The sequence below is a fragment of the Calonectris borealis genome, chromosome 23, assembly GCF_964195595.1.
Source record: "Calonectris borealis chromosome 23, bCalBor7.hap1.2, whole genome shotgun sequence".
NCBI classification, from domain to species: Eukaryota; Metazoa; Chordata; class Aves; order Procellariiformes; family Procellariidae; genus Calonectris; species Calonectris borealis.
Window position 1 is genome coordinate 6,677,740 of NC_134334.1, and position 14,656 is coordinate 6,692,395.

The window sequence follows — 14,656 nt, forward strand, 5'->3', positions numbered from 1 at the left end:
AATGTCTGTTCTAACTGTTCTGGCAAGTTGTCTGCCTCAGCAATATAGCAGGGAAAAAAAGCCTTAGAATCATACTTCATACTCCAGACCTATTCCAAGAGCAGAACCATTACAGTTCCTGAACATGGAGACTGGAGTTCAGCATTTCCAGTCTTCCGTGGGTTCTTAAGTAGAGGTAGTATCTTTCATTACACTAACTAGTACACTTGCAAAAAATCACACAGAGCTTTTCAGGCCCATAAAGCAGAATACAATTAAACAAGGAAAAAAAAAGTTCATTTGCAATTTTGGAATATACAAAATAATGACATTTCCTGGATGTGAATCTTCTAAGTATTAACTCTGCCATGCTCAATAAAGTTGTAATAGCCAGATGTTTGTATGCTTCTAGCATCTGGCAGCCTTATCTGTAGGAGGAGGGTGGAGGAATTTTGGTATGCAAATTACTTCTCTGTGGAGTCAGTCTAGAGGATATAAATATTGACAGAAACGTATCAAACAGTTCTCTAATAAATTATTCCCACCAAAGAAAAATGGAACCCTTTTATGCTCTTGCTTTAATAGTAGGAATTCTAGTTGCTTTTGTATTACTGGTTTTAATTGCAACTTATCATAATTCTTTCAAGGCAGAGATTCCTCCTGATGTTGACCAGCCATCAAAGCTCCGCTTATTGCATATATACTCTGATGGAAATTCTGGTGAGTTTATCATGCTCTGCGATTCTCAGAAAAGGAAGAACTTCAGTAGAACTATGAAGATATGCATCTAAATATTGCAACTATGTGTAATGAGAACGACACAGTAACACAGATTTAAAGATAAAGGCCAAAGTTTGATTTGGTATTCTACTACTGTATATAAAAGCAGCCAGTACGAGGCGAGTTCTTTTAAATACTGAGATATGCATTCTTATGCTGCAATTGTAATTTGATTGCCTTCTATAATGAAATGATTGGTCCTGTGGATGACAAGAGGGCTGTGGATATAATTTACATGAATAATAATAACCAAACCTTCTGTATCTCAATGCACTTTGATATATTTAAGGTAATTTCCCAAATATCTGCAGTAATTTTCTTACCCGTGATTCTGTTCTTATTTCTGCAGTGACTGAATTACCGTGTCTTAGTTAAATGTCATAGAATCATGTAGGTTGGAAGGCACCTCCAGAGGTCATCTAATCTAACTTCCCGGCCAAAGCAGGTTCAGCTAGACCTGTTATCACGTATTATTTAAGTACTTGTAAGCCAGACTCACTGTGCTGTGTGCTTTGCCATCAGAGAAAGAAAGTTTTTACCCAAAAAGCTTTCAAAGAAGGCAACAGGAGTACATAAGAGCAGCCTAAGCCCTGTCATGTCTGGCATATAACATGTTAAAAGAAAGCCTGCAAGAAAACCACAGAGTGGTTTCATTAACATTTGTACAGAGCTCATCTCAAGTAAAGGTATTCTCTAATCCCCTAGTTGTACATAATGAACGTAATAACTAAGGCCCACATCCTGAAAGGTGATTTGGGGCACTATAGTCTATTAAAGACTTATGTGCGTTGCTTGAACTTACATAGCAGCATTCACCAAATCCAGTAATTGTCTCTGGTTCTCTAATGGCCTAGGCTCCATGTACCGTTCTGCATTGTCTGGCATGAAAGGAGAGTCTGCTGTCCTTACGTACCTCACACTGCTTTTCATGTTAAGCTATATATATAGAGCTTAATATAATAATACGACCATAATATAGTAATATGACTGTATGTTATTAAGTTCTCTATGTTTCTATACTTGGTAGGATGAAAAGATTCTTTCAGATTATTCTTTTCACCTGCTTTTACAGCTTTTAAATGGCTGTTATGCAATAGTACATATTCTATCTTCATGGATAATACGTTCCAGAAATTTCAGCTTTCTTTTTCTGGGTAGTTTTAAAGATGCATTTCACCATTTGCCATGCATTGAATCCATTCAATACCTAATTTTCTTTTGAAAACCTTTAGACATCTGCTGGTACTTTTGGTGAATTTCTAGATTTATATTTATACTCACAGAAGTAGCCCTCATAGTGAAGGCTTCAGAGGTTTCTTACAAAGTGCATGATGCTTCGTGTGTTGCACATGTGCAATGAACATATCCTGCTCATTCTGATGAATGCTGCTCTTCTTGTGCCAGTGATGTGTCTGTCTGTACTGCATGTTGCAGTAAAGACCTCTTTTTTCTGCAATACAGGACAGTCTTTTCCTCTTTTCTTCCACGTTACTTGTGATATGTCTTAGAAAAGCTGCATCAACAGTTAAATGTGTACCTTCTACAGTGCAGATGTCATACATACGATACTCCTGCTGCGTCTATCCACATACTCTATCATAAAGAAATCGGTAACAATCCCAAATGGAAGAGATGAGAGAATAGCTCGCATCCTAGCTTTTGTTTTAATCTATTCATACAGATCTGCATTTAGACTAACTGTGCATATTGCACTGTGATATAAAGCTTTGATGATAATTATTTCAGCTGGCAAAGCATAACACTTCAAAGTGACTGACAGAAAGACTGTCTAATGTAGTCTTAAAGTCCATGAAGCTCAAATTGAGCGTTTTTTGCTAGTTGGTACGTGATTTCATAATTATTTTTAAAGGTCCCCATATGATCTTCCACATAAAAAGCCAGTTTGTGCCAGAATTTAGGTGTTCCAGCAAATTTCTTTTCAAAGACCCTATTTCACAAGAAAAGGTACGCTGGCATGCTGATCTGGATCCTCTTTTTCTTACACATATAGACATTTTAGAACCTGGCTTACATAATATGTTTCACCTACTAACACTGATCACATATGTCTAGGAATAGTAATTTTTTGAGTGTATTGTTATTGGTTCTGAAGTATTTTGTAATTATTGACCAAGAAGTTTTTCAACAGAATACATACCAAATTCCCCATTCTCCTTCATGACAGTGTTTTCCCTGAATTAGAGGGTGCGCTGAAAATGTGCCAGCCTCACTTGGAGGAAAGCATTTGCCAGCTTCCTCATCTCATCCACATTTTCGATCAGGTCCTCATGATCACATTCCCTTTTCGGCACACCAGGATGACGATGTTCTTGAACACAAAGACTTTCATGGTTGCCTCGACGCATGTCAAGACCTACAGAGAGACCACCAACCCTCCTCCCACACCACCGACTCCCCATTCAGCAGCAAACGGCCTGCCTTTGGGGGCCAGAGCCCTGTCCCCATGCAGACTGCTGCCCCTATCAAGGAGGAGAGGGAGGGAAACCCCAGCTATCACTCAAGGGGGAAGCACAGGTTTGTAGCAGGCCGCAATCTGTTGTCAGAGCACAGCTTAATCCCCACCAGAAATGGCTTGCCCAGGTGAAACGTGGGTCTCTGAGCCTTGAAACACTCCATGTTCCCATACCAGAAGGAGTTTTCCATAATGTCTATGGAACACATGCCCATTAGCCTGACAGTCTGAAAACAAGGGCAAGCGAGAAAGAAAAACAGGTCGAGAGAAAGACAGGCCATACTTGAAGTAACAGCAATTGCACCACAATTCTTTACTTTCCCCACCCAGCAGACACAGGAACCGTCCAACACGACCACCTCTGCCCTTAAAGCACCCAGGAAGGAAGGGCCTGCAGAGCTCAGTTTTTACCGTCTTCCAGCAAGAAGACCTCCTCTGTCCCCAGCTGTGGTCGCTGGCTAAAAAATGGACATGGGAAAGGCTTTACACAAGGGCATCCTCCCATCTGTGATGGGAAAGTGTCTCCAAGTTTACAGCCTGTTGCTCACTCTGCAGGCACAAGCCCTTCTCATGGGAAGAAAGCAAAGGCAGCGGCTGCACGTCCGGAGAAGCAGCCAAGCCTGTAAAAAATCAAGAAAAGTTCTTTAAAAGTAAATTATCAATTCCAAATACATATGCTTCCAGCAGGCTCTTTAGAGCAGCAGGAAACCTCAGCCTATGGTGAACAAAACTGCTTTCCTTTTGGATCCCCTTCCCCAAATAGGACCCTCTCCCTGGGGAAAACCGCCAATGCTTTTCCACCCAGAGAGAGGACAATGCTGTGCCCACCAGTTCCGCTTGGTCAGTCCTACAGAAGGACTACAGAAGCAAACAGACTCACTGTGGGAACATGAACGCTGCTGCACGAGGATTCTGGAAAATTGATATTTCTGTGCAGGCTGCGATCAGGGGACTCAGCCTTGGCATCTGCAACAGGGACAGAGAGACAGCAGGGGATCGTGAAGCAAGGATGGCCTGGCTCACAAGGGCAGCAAACCTCTCCGCCACCCACAACCCCAGCTGCATCTCTCCACCACCCACCTGTTCTTCCACATCCTGCCCAAACCTATGACCCATCGGAAGCAAACGGCCTGCCTTTGGGGGCCACAGCCCTATCCCCATGCAGACTGCTGCCCCTGTCAAGGAGGAGAGGGAGAGAAACCCCAGCTATCACTCAAGGGGGAAGCACAGGTTTGAAGGTCTCTTCTTACCAGGTCACAATCTGTTGTCATAGCACAGCTTGGTCCCCACCAGAAAAGGCTTGTCCAGGTGAAACATGGGTCTCTGGGCCTTGAAACACTCCATGTTCCCATACCAGAAGGAGTTTTCCGTAATGTACGTGGTACTCACGACCATAAGCATGACAGTCTGAAAACAAGGGAAGCAAGAAAGAACAGGTAGAGAGAAAGACAGGCCATGCTTGAAGTACAAGCTTTGACCATCCTGCACCTTCCCAACACCACCTCTCCCCCTTAAAGCACTCAGCAAGGAAAAGCCTGCAGAGCTGAGTTTTAATTTTCTTCCAGCGTGAAGCCCTCCTCTATCTGCAGCAGTGGTTGCTGGTTAAAAAACAAACACAGGAGAGGCTTTGCACAAGGGCATGCTGCCATTCTCCACAAGTGCAAGCATTGAGGCCAAGACCCAAGTCTCTCTTCAGAGTCAAATGGCTGCACCTGTACCTGGAGGAACAGAAAGATACAGCCCTTCTTCCTCCTCTGCCACACAGGGAGACCTGGGAGAACCAAACCCCTGGGAAGTGGAACAACAGCAGCTGGGGAGGGGGGGGGTGGTGAGGCAGTCCCAGACCCTCTGGCCTGAAGGCTGCTAAGCACAGCAAGGCAAGCACAGCGACAGCCACAAAAGGTCTCTGGGCTCAGCAGGGCCTTGGCCCACCTGAACAACCTTGAACATCCCCCCTGCCTCTGCACACCCATTGGGGTCACCTCGCATGACCCCCCCCCCCTCCCCACATCACCTTCTGCATCACCTCGCACTTCCCCTCCCCATCTCCCTGGGTGCCATCTTGCAGGTCGTTCTCCCTCATGCCACTCTCCCCTATCTTCTCCCCCCCATCTCACAAGTCCCCAGGCATCTCCCTCAGTGTCATCTTACACACCCCTCCCCTTGCATCACCTTGCACCTCCCCTCTGGGCCTTCCTCAGCATCTCCTCACACGTCCCCCCCCGCATCTCCCCTGATGTCACCTCACACGTCCCCCCCCGTCTCCCTCGGCGTCACCTCACACGTCCCCCACGCGCCTTCCTCACGGTCACCTTGCTCGTCCCCGCACCCCCGTCTCCCTCAGCGTCACCTCTCACGTCCTCCCCGCCAGCGTCTCCCTTAGTGTCACCTTGCACGTACCCCCGTCTCCGTCGGCCTCTCTTTGCTCCGTGTCTCCTTCACTGTCGCCTTGCTCGTCCTCCTGTGTTTCCCTCAGCAAAACCTCTCACGTTCTCCCGGCAACGTCTCCCTCAGCCTCGCCTTCCTCCTCCTCCCTCCGGCCTCTCCCTCAGCCCCTGCCCGGCCCCCACTACTCCTGCCTCCCGCCGGCTCCTCTCATTGGCTGCTCTGGCTCCCGCCTGCCGGCTCCTCTCATTGGCTGCTCTGGCTCCCGCCTGCCGGCTCCTCTCATTGGCTGCTCTGGCTCCCGCGTGCCGGCTCCTCTCATTGGCTGCCTTGGCCCCAGGGGAGGTGCTGTCGTGGCTCAGCCGTTGGAACGAGCTCTTCTGGCGCTCTCTGGCGCCCCCACCTGGCGGCGCCGGTTACCGGCCCGGTCCCTGGCCTGCTGGGAGGAGAGGGGGGTGCCTGAGGGGAAGGTCTGCCGGCTGCTCCCCAGCCGGCTTCCTCCTCGTTTCGGCCGCTCCCGCGGGAAAGCCCGCTTCTTCCTCTGGCTCCCAGGGCCAGAAAGCCAGTCTTCCTGGAAGAAAAGCTCGGACTTAATCCACCTTGACCCATTCTCCATGGCTTCTCGAGTCTCTTGTGGGCAGTTGTTTCACCAGGCCAAAGGCTTCCACCCCCATCTCCCGAGCAGGCTCTGTAGAGCCCAGGACACCTCAGGCTGCTGGGAACAGGACTGCTTTCCTTTCAGATCCCCTTCTCCGAATCGCACCCTATCCCTGCGGAAAATGCATTTCCACCCCAGAGAGAGGGCGATGCTGTGCCCACCAGAGCCACTTGGTCAGCCCAGGGCTACAGAAGCAAACACAACTCACTGCCCCCCACCTCCCCAGCATCACCTCGCGTGTCCCCCCTGTATCTGCACTGGCGTCACCTCGCACGTCTCGCCCGCGTCTCCCTGAGCATCACCTCGCACAACTCCCTCAGTGCCATCTCGCACGTCCCCCCTGCATCTCCCACGGAGTCACGTCACCTGTCCTGTCCCCCGTCTCCCTCAGCACCACCTTGCCCATCCCTCCTGCGTCTCCCTCAGCATGAGTTTGCACCCACACTGCATCCCTCTCGGCATCACCCCGTCATTCTCCCCCACACCTTCCTCGGTGTCACCTCGCACATCTCCCCTGCGTTTCCCTCAGCATCACCTTGCTCGTTCCCCCCTACACATCCCTCAGCATCCCTTTGCTTGTACCTCCTGTGTCTCCCTCCATGCCTCCACCTCCTCCTTGCTGATCTCCTTCACTCCGCCTCTCCACCTCACCAAATGGCCCCAGTGCTGTCGCACTGCCTGCCTTTCCCTTCTGCTCCCTGCTGCAAAGCAGCACCCAAGAGCGGAGTGGTGGCGAGAGCAGCCCTCCACACCTGTTTAGTAAGTGAAGAAGTGGAAGAAGAGAGGAAGAAAACCAAACGAGCTATCTTCCTGGTTGTGTCCCTTCCCAACCCAATGTGCGCCCCTCCATCTACTCACTGGCAGGGCCAAATAACAAATGGAGAAGGCCATGGGTAAACCGATGCCCAGCCACTTCCCCAGCAAAAGATGGCTAACCTAACGAAACCCTTTCTTTTTCCTTTTTGGTGCTGAGCATGACATTTTATGGCTTTTTTTGGTCAGCTCGGGCCATCTGCCTGCATGTGTCTCCTCCCAAGCTGTAGTCCACCCCCCAGTCTATTCACTGGGTGGGGGGCGAATGAGGGAAAGAGAAGGCCTTGCCAGTGTGCAAACTCTTGAGCAGTAGCTAGGACACCGGTGTGTTATCAGCATTGTTTTGGTCACAAATCTAAATCACAGCACCATACAAGCTGATTTATATTCATATATAGATAGATAGGTGGATATGGATATATCCATATAGAGAGATATATTAATATATATAGATATATTCCTAAGTGCACCATCCCACTTCCTCATGGCCTCCCCATGGTCATGCAGATCAAACCACAGGGTGGCACATGGCATGCGCCCACGTTTCCATTCCCTTTTGGCAGGGAAGGTCCTTGGTAGCTGAGATGTTGGCCTGTAGGGCTGTAGCAGGGAAGGGGAAGAGAGATTCTCTTTGAATCTCCAGAGATGGCAGACCAGTCTATACACAGTTGGTGCCTTGATGGCTGACCAATTCATCATTGCTAGGTTGCTGCGTGATGTTGGTGTGCTCTGTACAAACCTCTGCCACACAGATGGAAGTGGCCTGATTACTGTCCAGGTCACTGTAGACCACCTCCACCACCACGAATTCCCTCAGATAATGGATGCCTTCTTCTGTGGTAGTCCACTTGCCTTGTTGGCTTACAATATTTTCCTTGGGGGTAGATTCAGACTAGATATAAGGAAGAAATGTTTTACATTGGGGGTGGTGAAACACTGGAACAGGTTGCCCAGAGAGGTGGTAGATGCCCCATACCTGGAAACATTCAAGGTCAGATTGGACAGGGCTCTGAGCAGCTTGATATAGTTGAAGATGTCCCTGCCCATTACAGGGGAGGTTGGACCAGATGACCTTTAAAGGTCCCTTCCAACCCAAACCATTCTATGATTCTATATCATAGCCCACACAGAAATGGACATTTTCCAGATGCCACCTGGAGAGATCTTTGTGTTCCCACAGCAATTATGTTTGCTTCTGTCACCCTGGACAGGCCAAGTGTGCATGTTCTCAGCCTGCCTTTGGTTCGGTGCCTCTCTGTTTCTTCTTAAAGATCCTATCTGCTTAGATATGTGCCCCCATCATCCCTGCTCATGCCTGGGGGGATACCACCTGGGAGCCCTCTTAAGACTCCAGGTGAAAGCATTTGACAACTATTCTGAGGAAAGGCCCCGTTTCCTCTAAAGCATAAGTGATTCCCATCAATTGGGAACAGGACACCAAACAGGGGAGACACATGATCTGAGTTTTGACAGGGAGCCCTTTTTTTCCAGGTCCTTGGAAAAACTTTTGCGTTTTAAAACTTTTAGGTGGACTGGATGAATCCGGACAATAAAATGCAACAGTGCCGCTCAAGGGTTTAACTTAACCAATATTATCTTAATATTGTCTAAACAAGTTAGAAATGAGGGGTGTGAAGTAATGGACCAAAACTGGTATCAGAGCTTGACGTAACTCTTCGATAAAGTAGTAAAAAAAAGTGTAAGCCAGCCATAATTCTCATTGGAGGTTTTTAAAAGAAGATGGAGGAGAGAGTGTGGACTTCCTGATTGTCAGAAAGCACTGGGATTTTCCACTATGGCATGCCATCAGCATGTCAGGCATGCCACTGGTGAAATGTGTGTCCTGACCCAGCGGTTTTGGGACCCAACTATGTAATGGGAGATAGGGTTTCAATCGCCTCTTTCATGCCTCTCAATATACCTTTTTATTCCCTACATTTAATTGCTTTCTTACCCTTGACTTCACCTAATTGGATTCTAGGCATGTCTGTCTCTTGTGGCACCTCTGCAAAGCTTCTAGGAGGAGGTTGTTGCTATACCCTCTGCTCTTACACCCTTGACGAATATTAGAGTAATTAAGGGCACAGGCGTGAGTTGTTCTGGAGTTACAAGTGGTGTTGGCTCTTGGCCATGGCAGCACAGAAAGCAGAGAAAGCATAACACAGAGAAAGCAAGCTCATTTTGTGGTAATAAAGATGCTTCTAGGGGTTCGAATTTTGTGGATAAGGAGTAGACTGGACTGGTGGAGAGGAGAGAAGCAAAGTATATCAGTAGGCAGTCAGCTTACTGTCAGCTAAGGGGTAGCTTCAGCTTTACTGAAGTTTTTGGGGTTCACCAGAGAAGTCCCATTCCCTCCCTACAAGCCCACTGCCTGGGAACTCCAGGTTGCTTTAGTTTCTGGAATTTTATACCAAGCAGCATGGTGGTTTTCACTGTAATCTTAGCAATAGATTGGAATACAGTAAGAACGAGAGCCTTTGCCGGCAAAAAACATTGCTGAGATTTGAGAAAGTTGCTTAGTGGCAGACTGTTGCCCTCCTCCGTTCTGCTGGTATCAGGAAGATTGGCATGGTGTCTGTTGTTACTCCAAAGCCACAATATGCCAGAAATCATTTACGGATTGAAGGACCTGAGCTTGATGGGCAGAACTGAGCTGAGTGAGGCGTGTTGATGCTTCTCCATCTGTGTGACATTACCATGTTTCTGGATAAGACTGAACGTCACAGAGAAATAGATTTGATTCATGGCAGCCTTTATCCTTAATGACAATCCCTGTGCCTTTTAATGTGTGCATTTTAATTAGGTGCTGCGAAAAGCAGGAGCAAGATGACATTTTATGTCTGGTCATATACAGGCACAGCCTGTGTTCATCTGCCTCGGTCCATTGCTACCGTCTTAGTACCTGGGATCCCCAGAAGAGGGAACTGACTGGCCAGCAATCAGTGCAAGAGATCAGTTTTTTGTTCTGTCTCCTTCCAAATCTCTTTCTTTCTCACAGCTCTGCGGGAAGTGGCCAGAAACCTGAGTACATTCCCCATATGGAGACTGAGTTTCAGATGTTGCGTTACATCAGTCTCTACAGTTTATTTATTGTAGGCTGGAATGTTTTGCCTGCCTGTGTCATGGCCGGTTATCTCGAAGTGGGAGAGACTCATAAACCCCAGATCTGCCTGGGTGTGACTGGCCTACCCTGCTAATGAGCAGATAACTGATAGTCCACTGAGGGTTTATTATATGTCAATAAAGAATTTATTAATGGATTACCAAGCAAATGCTGTGTGAAGTCTTTATAAAGCTCCAGCTTTGCACTGGGAGCATAGAGCTCTGACTGCTAGGCTGTCCGAGTGCTAAGAAGGAGAGAGAAAGTCTGAGAGACACAAAAGAAAGGCAGAGAAAGACCAAAGCCAGAGAAAATAAAATATATTTAGGTTAGGAAAGGCTATACTTGGCAGGCACTATGAAAGGTTTTCTTTCCTTTACAGTCTTTGCAGTCCTTTTACTGGTGCACATCTCCCAGGCAGTCTACGTTCAGGTGAGTTTTCTGCTCTTTAATTTGTTGGTATTACAAGTTCAACAAAGTACTGATATTATGTGAAGTATTGTGGCTGCAACAGGAATCTTGAGCTAAACTAATAGCCCTGAATTTTTGCTTTACTCTGGTTTGATATCAAACTTCATCTCCCTATGGTTCAGTTTTTCTTTCCATAAAATGCTTCAGGTATTACTAAGATGCTGTTGCAGTTTAATTAACTTCACCAGCCATATCACTGGTCTGAAATCCCTTGCTGACTGAGGCATTGTGTTTCTAGAGTTTTCTTTTGCACATAACCCCATGTGTTGTGAAGCTGCAAGAAGTGGGGACACCTCTAACTTCATAGAATGATGTAAACAAGATGTGACAAAAGAGAAATTGTCTTGTCTCACCTGCTTCTAGGCAGGAAGTTCTTTACGAAAATGATCTGCAAGCTGATGTGATGGAGCCTACACACATATCACATATAAAAAAAGGTGAAAGAAATGCTTAGCTGGATCCAATGAAATATTAATAGGCAGATAAGCTGTATGAGGAGGCTATATCAAATTTTCCAGAATACACAGCACCTATGACTGATATTACATGCAACATGCAAGCAGTTAAGAAGGCACTTCAGTGCTCTCATCTGTTCTTGTGAGGGTGTTGGATCTGTCTGCACTCATCCTTAGAAACGGTTTGGGAGATTTCAGTTTGATTGCAATGTAAATAACTTCCTTAGAGTACCAAGAGAACTAATATTTCTTAAACAATTATTGACACTCTAATGTGCACAGTAGGTTTCCAGGGATAAGGTACTATCTTTGTGCCTTGAAATATCCTCTTTTTCTCCTTTGGATGTCAGAGATATCCAGAGATAGCAGATTTAAGCTATTCCTTTCTTCCAAACCATTCTTTAACATTTAGAGTCTCCAGGGGAACAGAAGCTTCCTACTTAGTGAAAAAAAAATCTCAGTTTTCCTCTTGGAGGCATAAAAAAAAAACCCTAAATGAGAATAGCTGTTTCTAGGTTGGGTAAAAGTGTAGAAGGTGCAGCTCTGGAGTTTTAGCTCCTCTTTGTAGTTTGAATTCTTATCTCATTAAATCTGAATTTTCCCCAATATACGTGCAGTGTACTCTGCATGTGTGTTGCACTCCTTTCACTTAGACCACCTGAGATCCCTAAGGTCTGACTAATTACTCAGTGCAATTAGCTTATGCTCTTGTTTTCTGAAATTCTTCCCAAGACTTCCTTCTCCCGTAATATGTCAGAAGTTGTTCATTTAACAAAATGCCTTGCAAAGCAAAAGTGAAGTTCATTTGACTTCCTATCATGTTTTTGAAGACTGACTATCACTATCTCGACACTTTCCATCACAGATCTTGAACGAATATGATGGAAATTGGAGGAAGATTATTTACTAGGTGTGGAGTAAAAATAAAAACTACAGAGATGGATTGCACAATTTCTGTGATAAAATCTCTTAGTTCAGCAACACCGTATGCACTTTCACCTTGGAGGGAAGATTGAGCTCTCTCTAATACATCTTTCTTGTCTGAAGTGGTGTGGTTTTTGTTTCATTTTTTTGTTGTTCCTTTGTTGTTTTTTGTTACCAGTTTCCTGTTTCATTCCTACTTTCTCATTTCTCCGAAATTGTACCAGTGGAAATCCATCCTTTTTTAGTTCTCTGTTTTCTGCTTTTGAGGTCTCTGACAAATAGCTGAATCTAGAACTGCATTTATACAGGAAAAGTTAATTTTTCATAGGCAATGATGACTGATAAATTAACCTGAGTAAAATCATAAACTGACTGCAAGTAGAAAAGAGGTTTGACTTTGTTAAGTAAATGCATGTCCAGAGTTTATCTGGTTGGGTTTTTTTAATTCTTTAACACCAAAATTCTGTGATTCTGTAAAAAAACCAACAAACCAAAACCAACTACCCTCCCCTCCCCTCCCATCTCACACTATTCCACATTGGGCTCATGAGACTATGAAACAAGTGGCAATATTTGGTCTCACGCTGTATCAGAGTCACTTCACTTTATTTCTTTGAACGAGCAGGTGTTACTTGGTCGTCCTACCGACTACATGTTGGTCATTAAACCAGGTTAAAACACAGGCTAAAGATCAATTTGAAATGCTTATTTCTCTTATTGGCCAAACTCTGATTATCTGCAGACATACACAGACTTTACGCACCTAGCTTAACAGTTGCTTAAAACCTGCAATTTAAGTTTATGACCTCAACAGTGGAATTCACTTGAAACTGAGGGAATGACCATTAACAGATGCACAGGGTCTAGCAATCTAAAACATGGAGCAATATTTCCCAGAATACTGTCCTGGCCTCCTGAAGCTTTTGGTATGAGCTTCGAGTCAGAAGTGTCATATTTATGCTGCCAATAACTTGTGTTCCATTAATTGTGTGGACAAGTATTAAATCAATGGGAACTTGCCACAGTACCTTCGGGTGAGGGATTTCAGCTCTTAACACTGTGTAATGTAAAGGAATAGCTCCTTTTGTGTGGTTAGAGCCTGCCACAGGACAGCCAACACTTGAAGTTCTCTACTGGTGTATTAGAAGAAAGAGTGAACAAAATAAATCCCCCTTCAACTCATGATTTTGTAAATCTCTACCACATATTACCCAGTCACCTCTCTTCTAGGCTGAAGAGTCCCAGCCTGTATCTTTCGACCCCAGATTTTATGGTCTCTCTCATGGGAGTGAGAAATGCACTAATTCTGCCTCCATCCACTGTGATAAATAACAAAAGCTCTGACTAGCCAGCCAGGTCTCACTGCTGCTCTAAAAAGGTCTTTGCCTTGAAGAGCTGATCATTTTGCCTTCAGTCAGCACCGATTTTATCTAGGTTTTGTTTCAACTCTGTCTTTTCCCTGTAGTATAGTTTTTGGGAGAGCTTATGGTTGGAATGAAATGGATTTGCCTAAGGACTGACTTCCTGACACCTTTTTTTTCTGGTTCTGTCTACATAGGATGGAGACTTGAAATTCTCCCTTGAGTCCGTGAAGAAGCTAAAGGAGCTTATGGATGAGAACAGACACATTAACCCTCGCATGGTGGTTTCAAAGGCTAGCTATTCTCCGTGTCATGAAAAAAATCTCCCTGAGGAGTTCCAATCTGTGTGCAAAAGAGAAGATGCATCCATGATTTTTGAGAGGCTGAGTATGTAGCTCATATTGCATAGTCGCTATTTTTATCACACTTTTCAACCTTAAACATTCAAATAACAGCAGGCAAAGAAACATAATTACTGTTCTGTCACTTCTAAAGCAGCTGAGAGAGTCCATGCTACCTTTCTACTACCCCTCCTACAAGGGTTGGACTACACTATTTTGGAAGAACTAATTTTACTTATACCAGTAATAACTTCAAGGAACATTAAAACTCATAAAACAGGAAGGGAAAGGTGTCTCCAAATCCCTTGATATGTGGCTCTGCTCTCCAAGAAATTCCCTTGCCATCTCATTGAAACCCTCTCTTTTCTTTCTAACAGACCTGGCTGTCCAAGAAGATGATTTGTGTGAAATCTGTGCCAATGCTGCCTGCGCTGGTTGCTTTTGAATAAGGATGAAACAATCCAAGGAAGATGTGTCAAGCTACGAAGTATTTTCATTCACATTGCAAGATTACATACTTTCACAAATCAATATTTGGGCTCCATCTTCACTACAGTCAAACTGGAGCTGCTAGCTTATGTAGATATACCAGAGGTAGTCCCGAAGTAGTCGGATCAGGTGCCACCAGCAGTGCAGTTCTCGCAATAAGGAGACTGTAAACCTCATCTGCGAGGTTTCAGTTCTGCGTGAGTTGTGTCACACTGGAACAAAAATGTCCTGGGCACAGTTTCATTTTCCGCTATTTTGTCTGGATTGGAACACAATGGGTGAAACTGAGCAGCCTCCTGCAGCCTTTTTAATATCTAAATCTGCCTGTGATTTGGGCTCCCCTACACATAACACCCAGCAGCACTGCGTTATCATCTTTTCCAGCCCATGCTTTCCAGTGCGTTGGATAACTATCTCTCTACCTGTA

General features: G+C 45.4%; 2 protein-coding genes across 7 annotated transcripts in view; one reads left to right on the top strand and one right to left on the bottom strand.

The window, feature by feature from the left end:
- The window catches only part of DHRS3 (dehydrogenase/reductase 3), a 42,250-nt gene extending 36,409 nt beyond the window's left edge, over positions 1-5,841 (bottom strand). For 3 of the 6 annotated variants that reach the window (XM_075172537.1, XM_075172544.1, XM_075172536.1), the window contains exons 1-4: positions 5,633-5,841; positions 4,483-4,639; positions 4,113-4,198; positions 2,918-3,852 (exon numbers count right to left, since the gene is read on the bottom strand). The gene's annotated coding sequence lies outside the window, so the exon portion shown is untranslated. Of the gene's footprint in view, positions 1-2,917; positions 3,853-4,112; positions 4,199-4,482; positions 4,640-4,950; positions 4,966-5,632 lie in introns of those variants that run through there. The other 3 variants (XM_075172538.1, XM_075172540.1, XM_075172539.1) reach the window with 3 other exon arrangements.
- A 4,704-nt stretch (positions 5,842-10,545) lies between these two features.
- On the top strand, positions 10,546-14,405 carry LOC142092260 (guanylin-like). Its single transcript, XM_075172068.1, has 3 exons — positions 10,546-10,620; positions 13,597-13,786; positions 14,118-14,405. The coding sequence occupies exons 1-3, from the start codon at positions 10,546-10,548 to the stop codon at positions 14,183-14,185; spliced, it is 333 nt and encodes a 110-aa protein (XP_075028169.1). The 3' UTR covers positions 14,186-14,405.
- The last annotated feature ends 251 nt before the right edge of the window (positions 14,406-14,656 follow it).

What these genes read in the sequence shown, in the direction of transcription:
- LOC142092260 (XM_075172068.1), top strand. Translation starts at nt 10,546, where the DNA reads ATGAAAGGTTTTCTTTCCTTTACAGTCTTTGCAGTCCTTTTACTGGTG. An exon ending in CCCAGGCAGTCTACGTTCAG is followed by an intron (nt 10,621 to 13,596) that starts GTGAGTTTTCTG and finishes CTGTCTACATAG; the next exon opens with GATGGAGACTTGAAATTCTC. An exon ending in CATGATTTTTGAGAGGCTGA is followed by an intron (nt 13,787 to 14,117) that starts GTATGTAGCTCA and finishes TCTTTCTAACAG; the next exon opens with ACCTGGCTGTCCAAGAAGAT.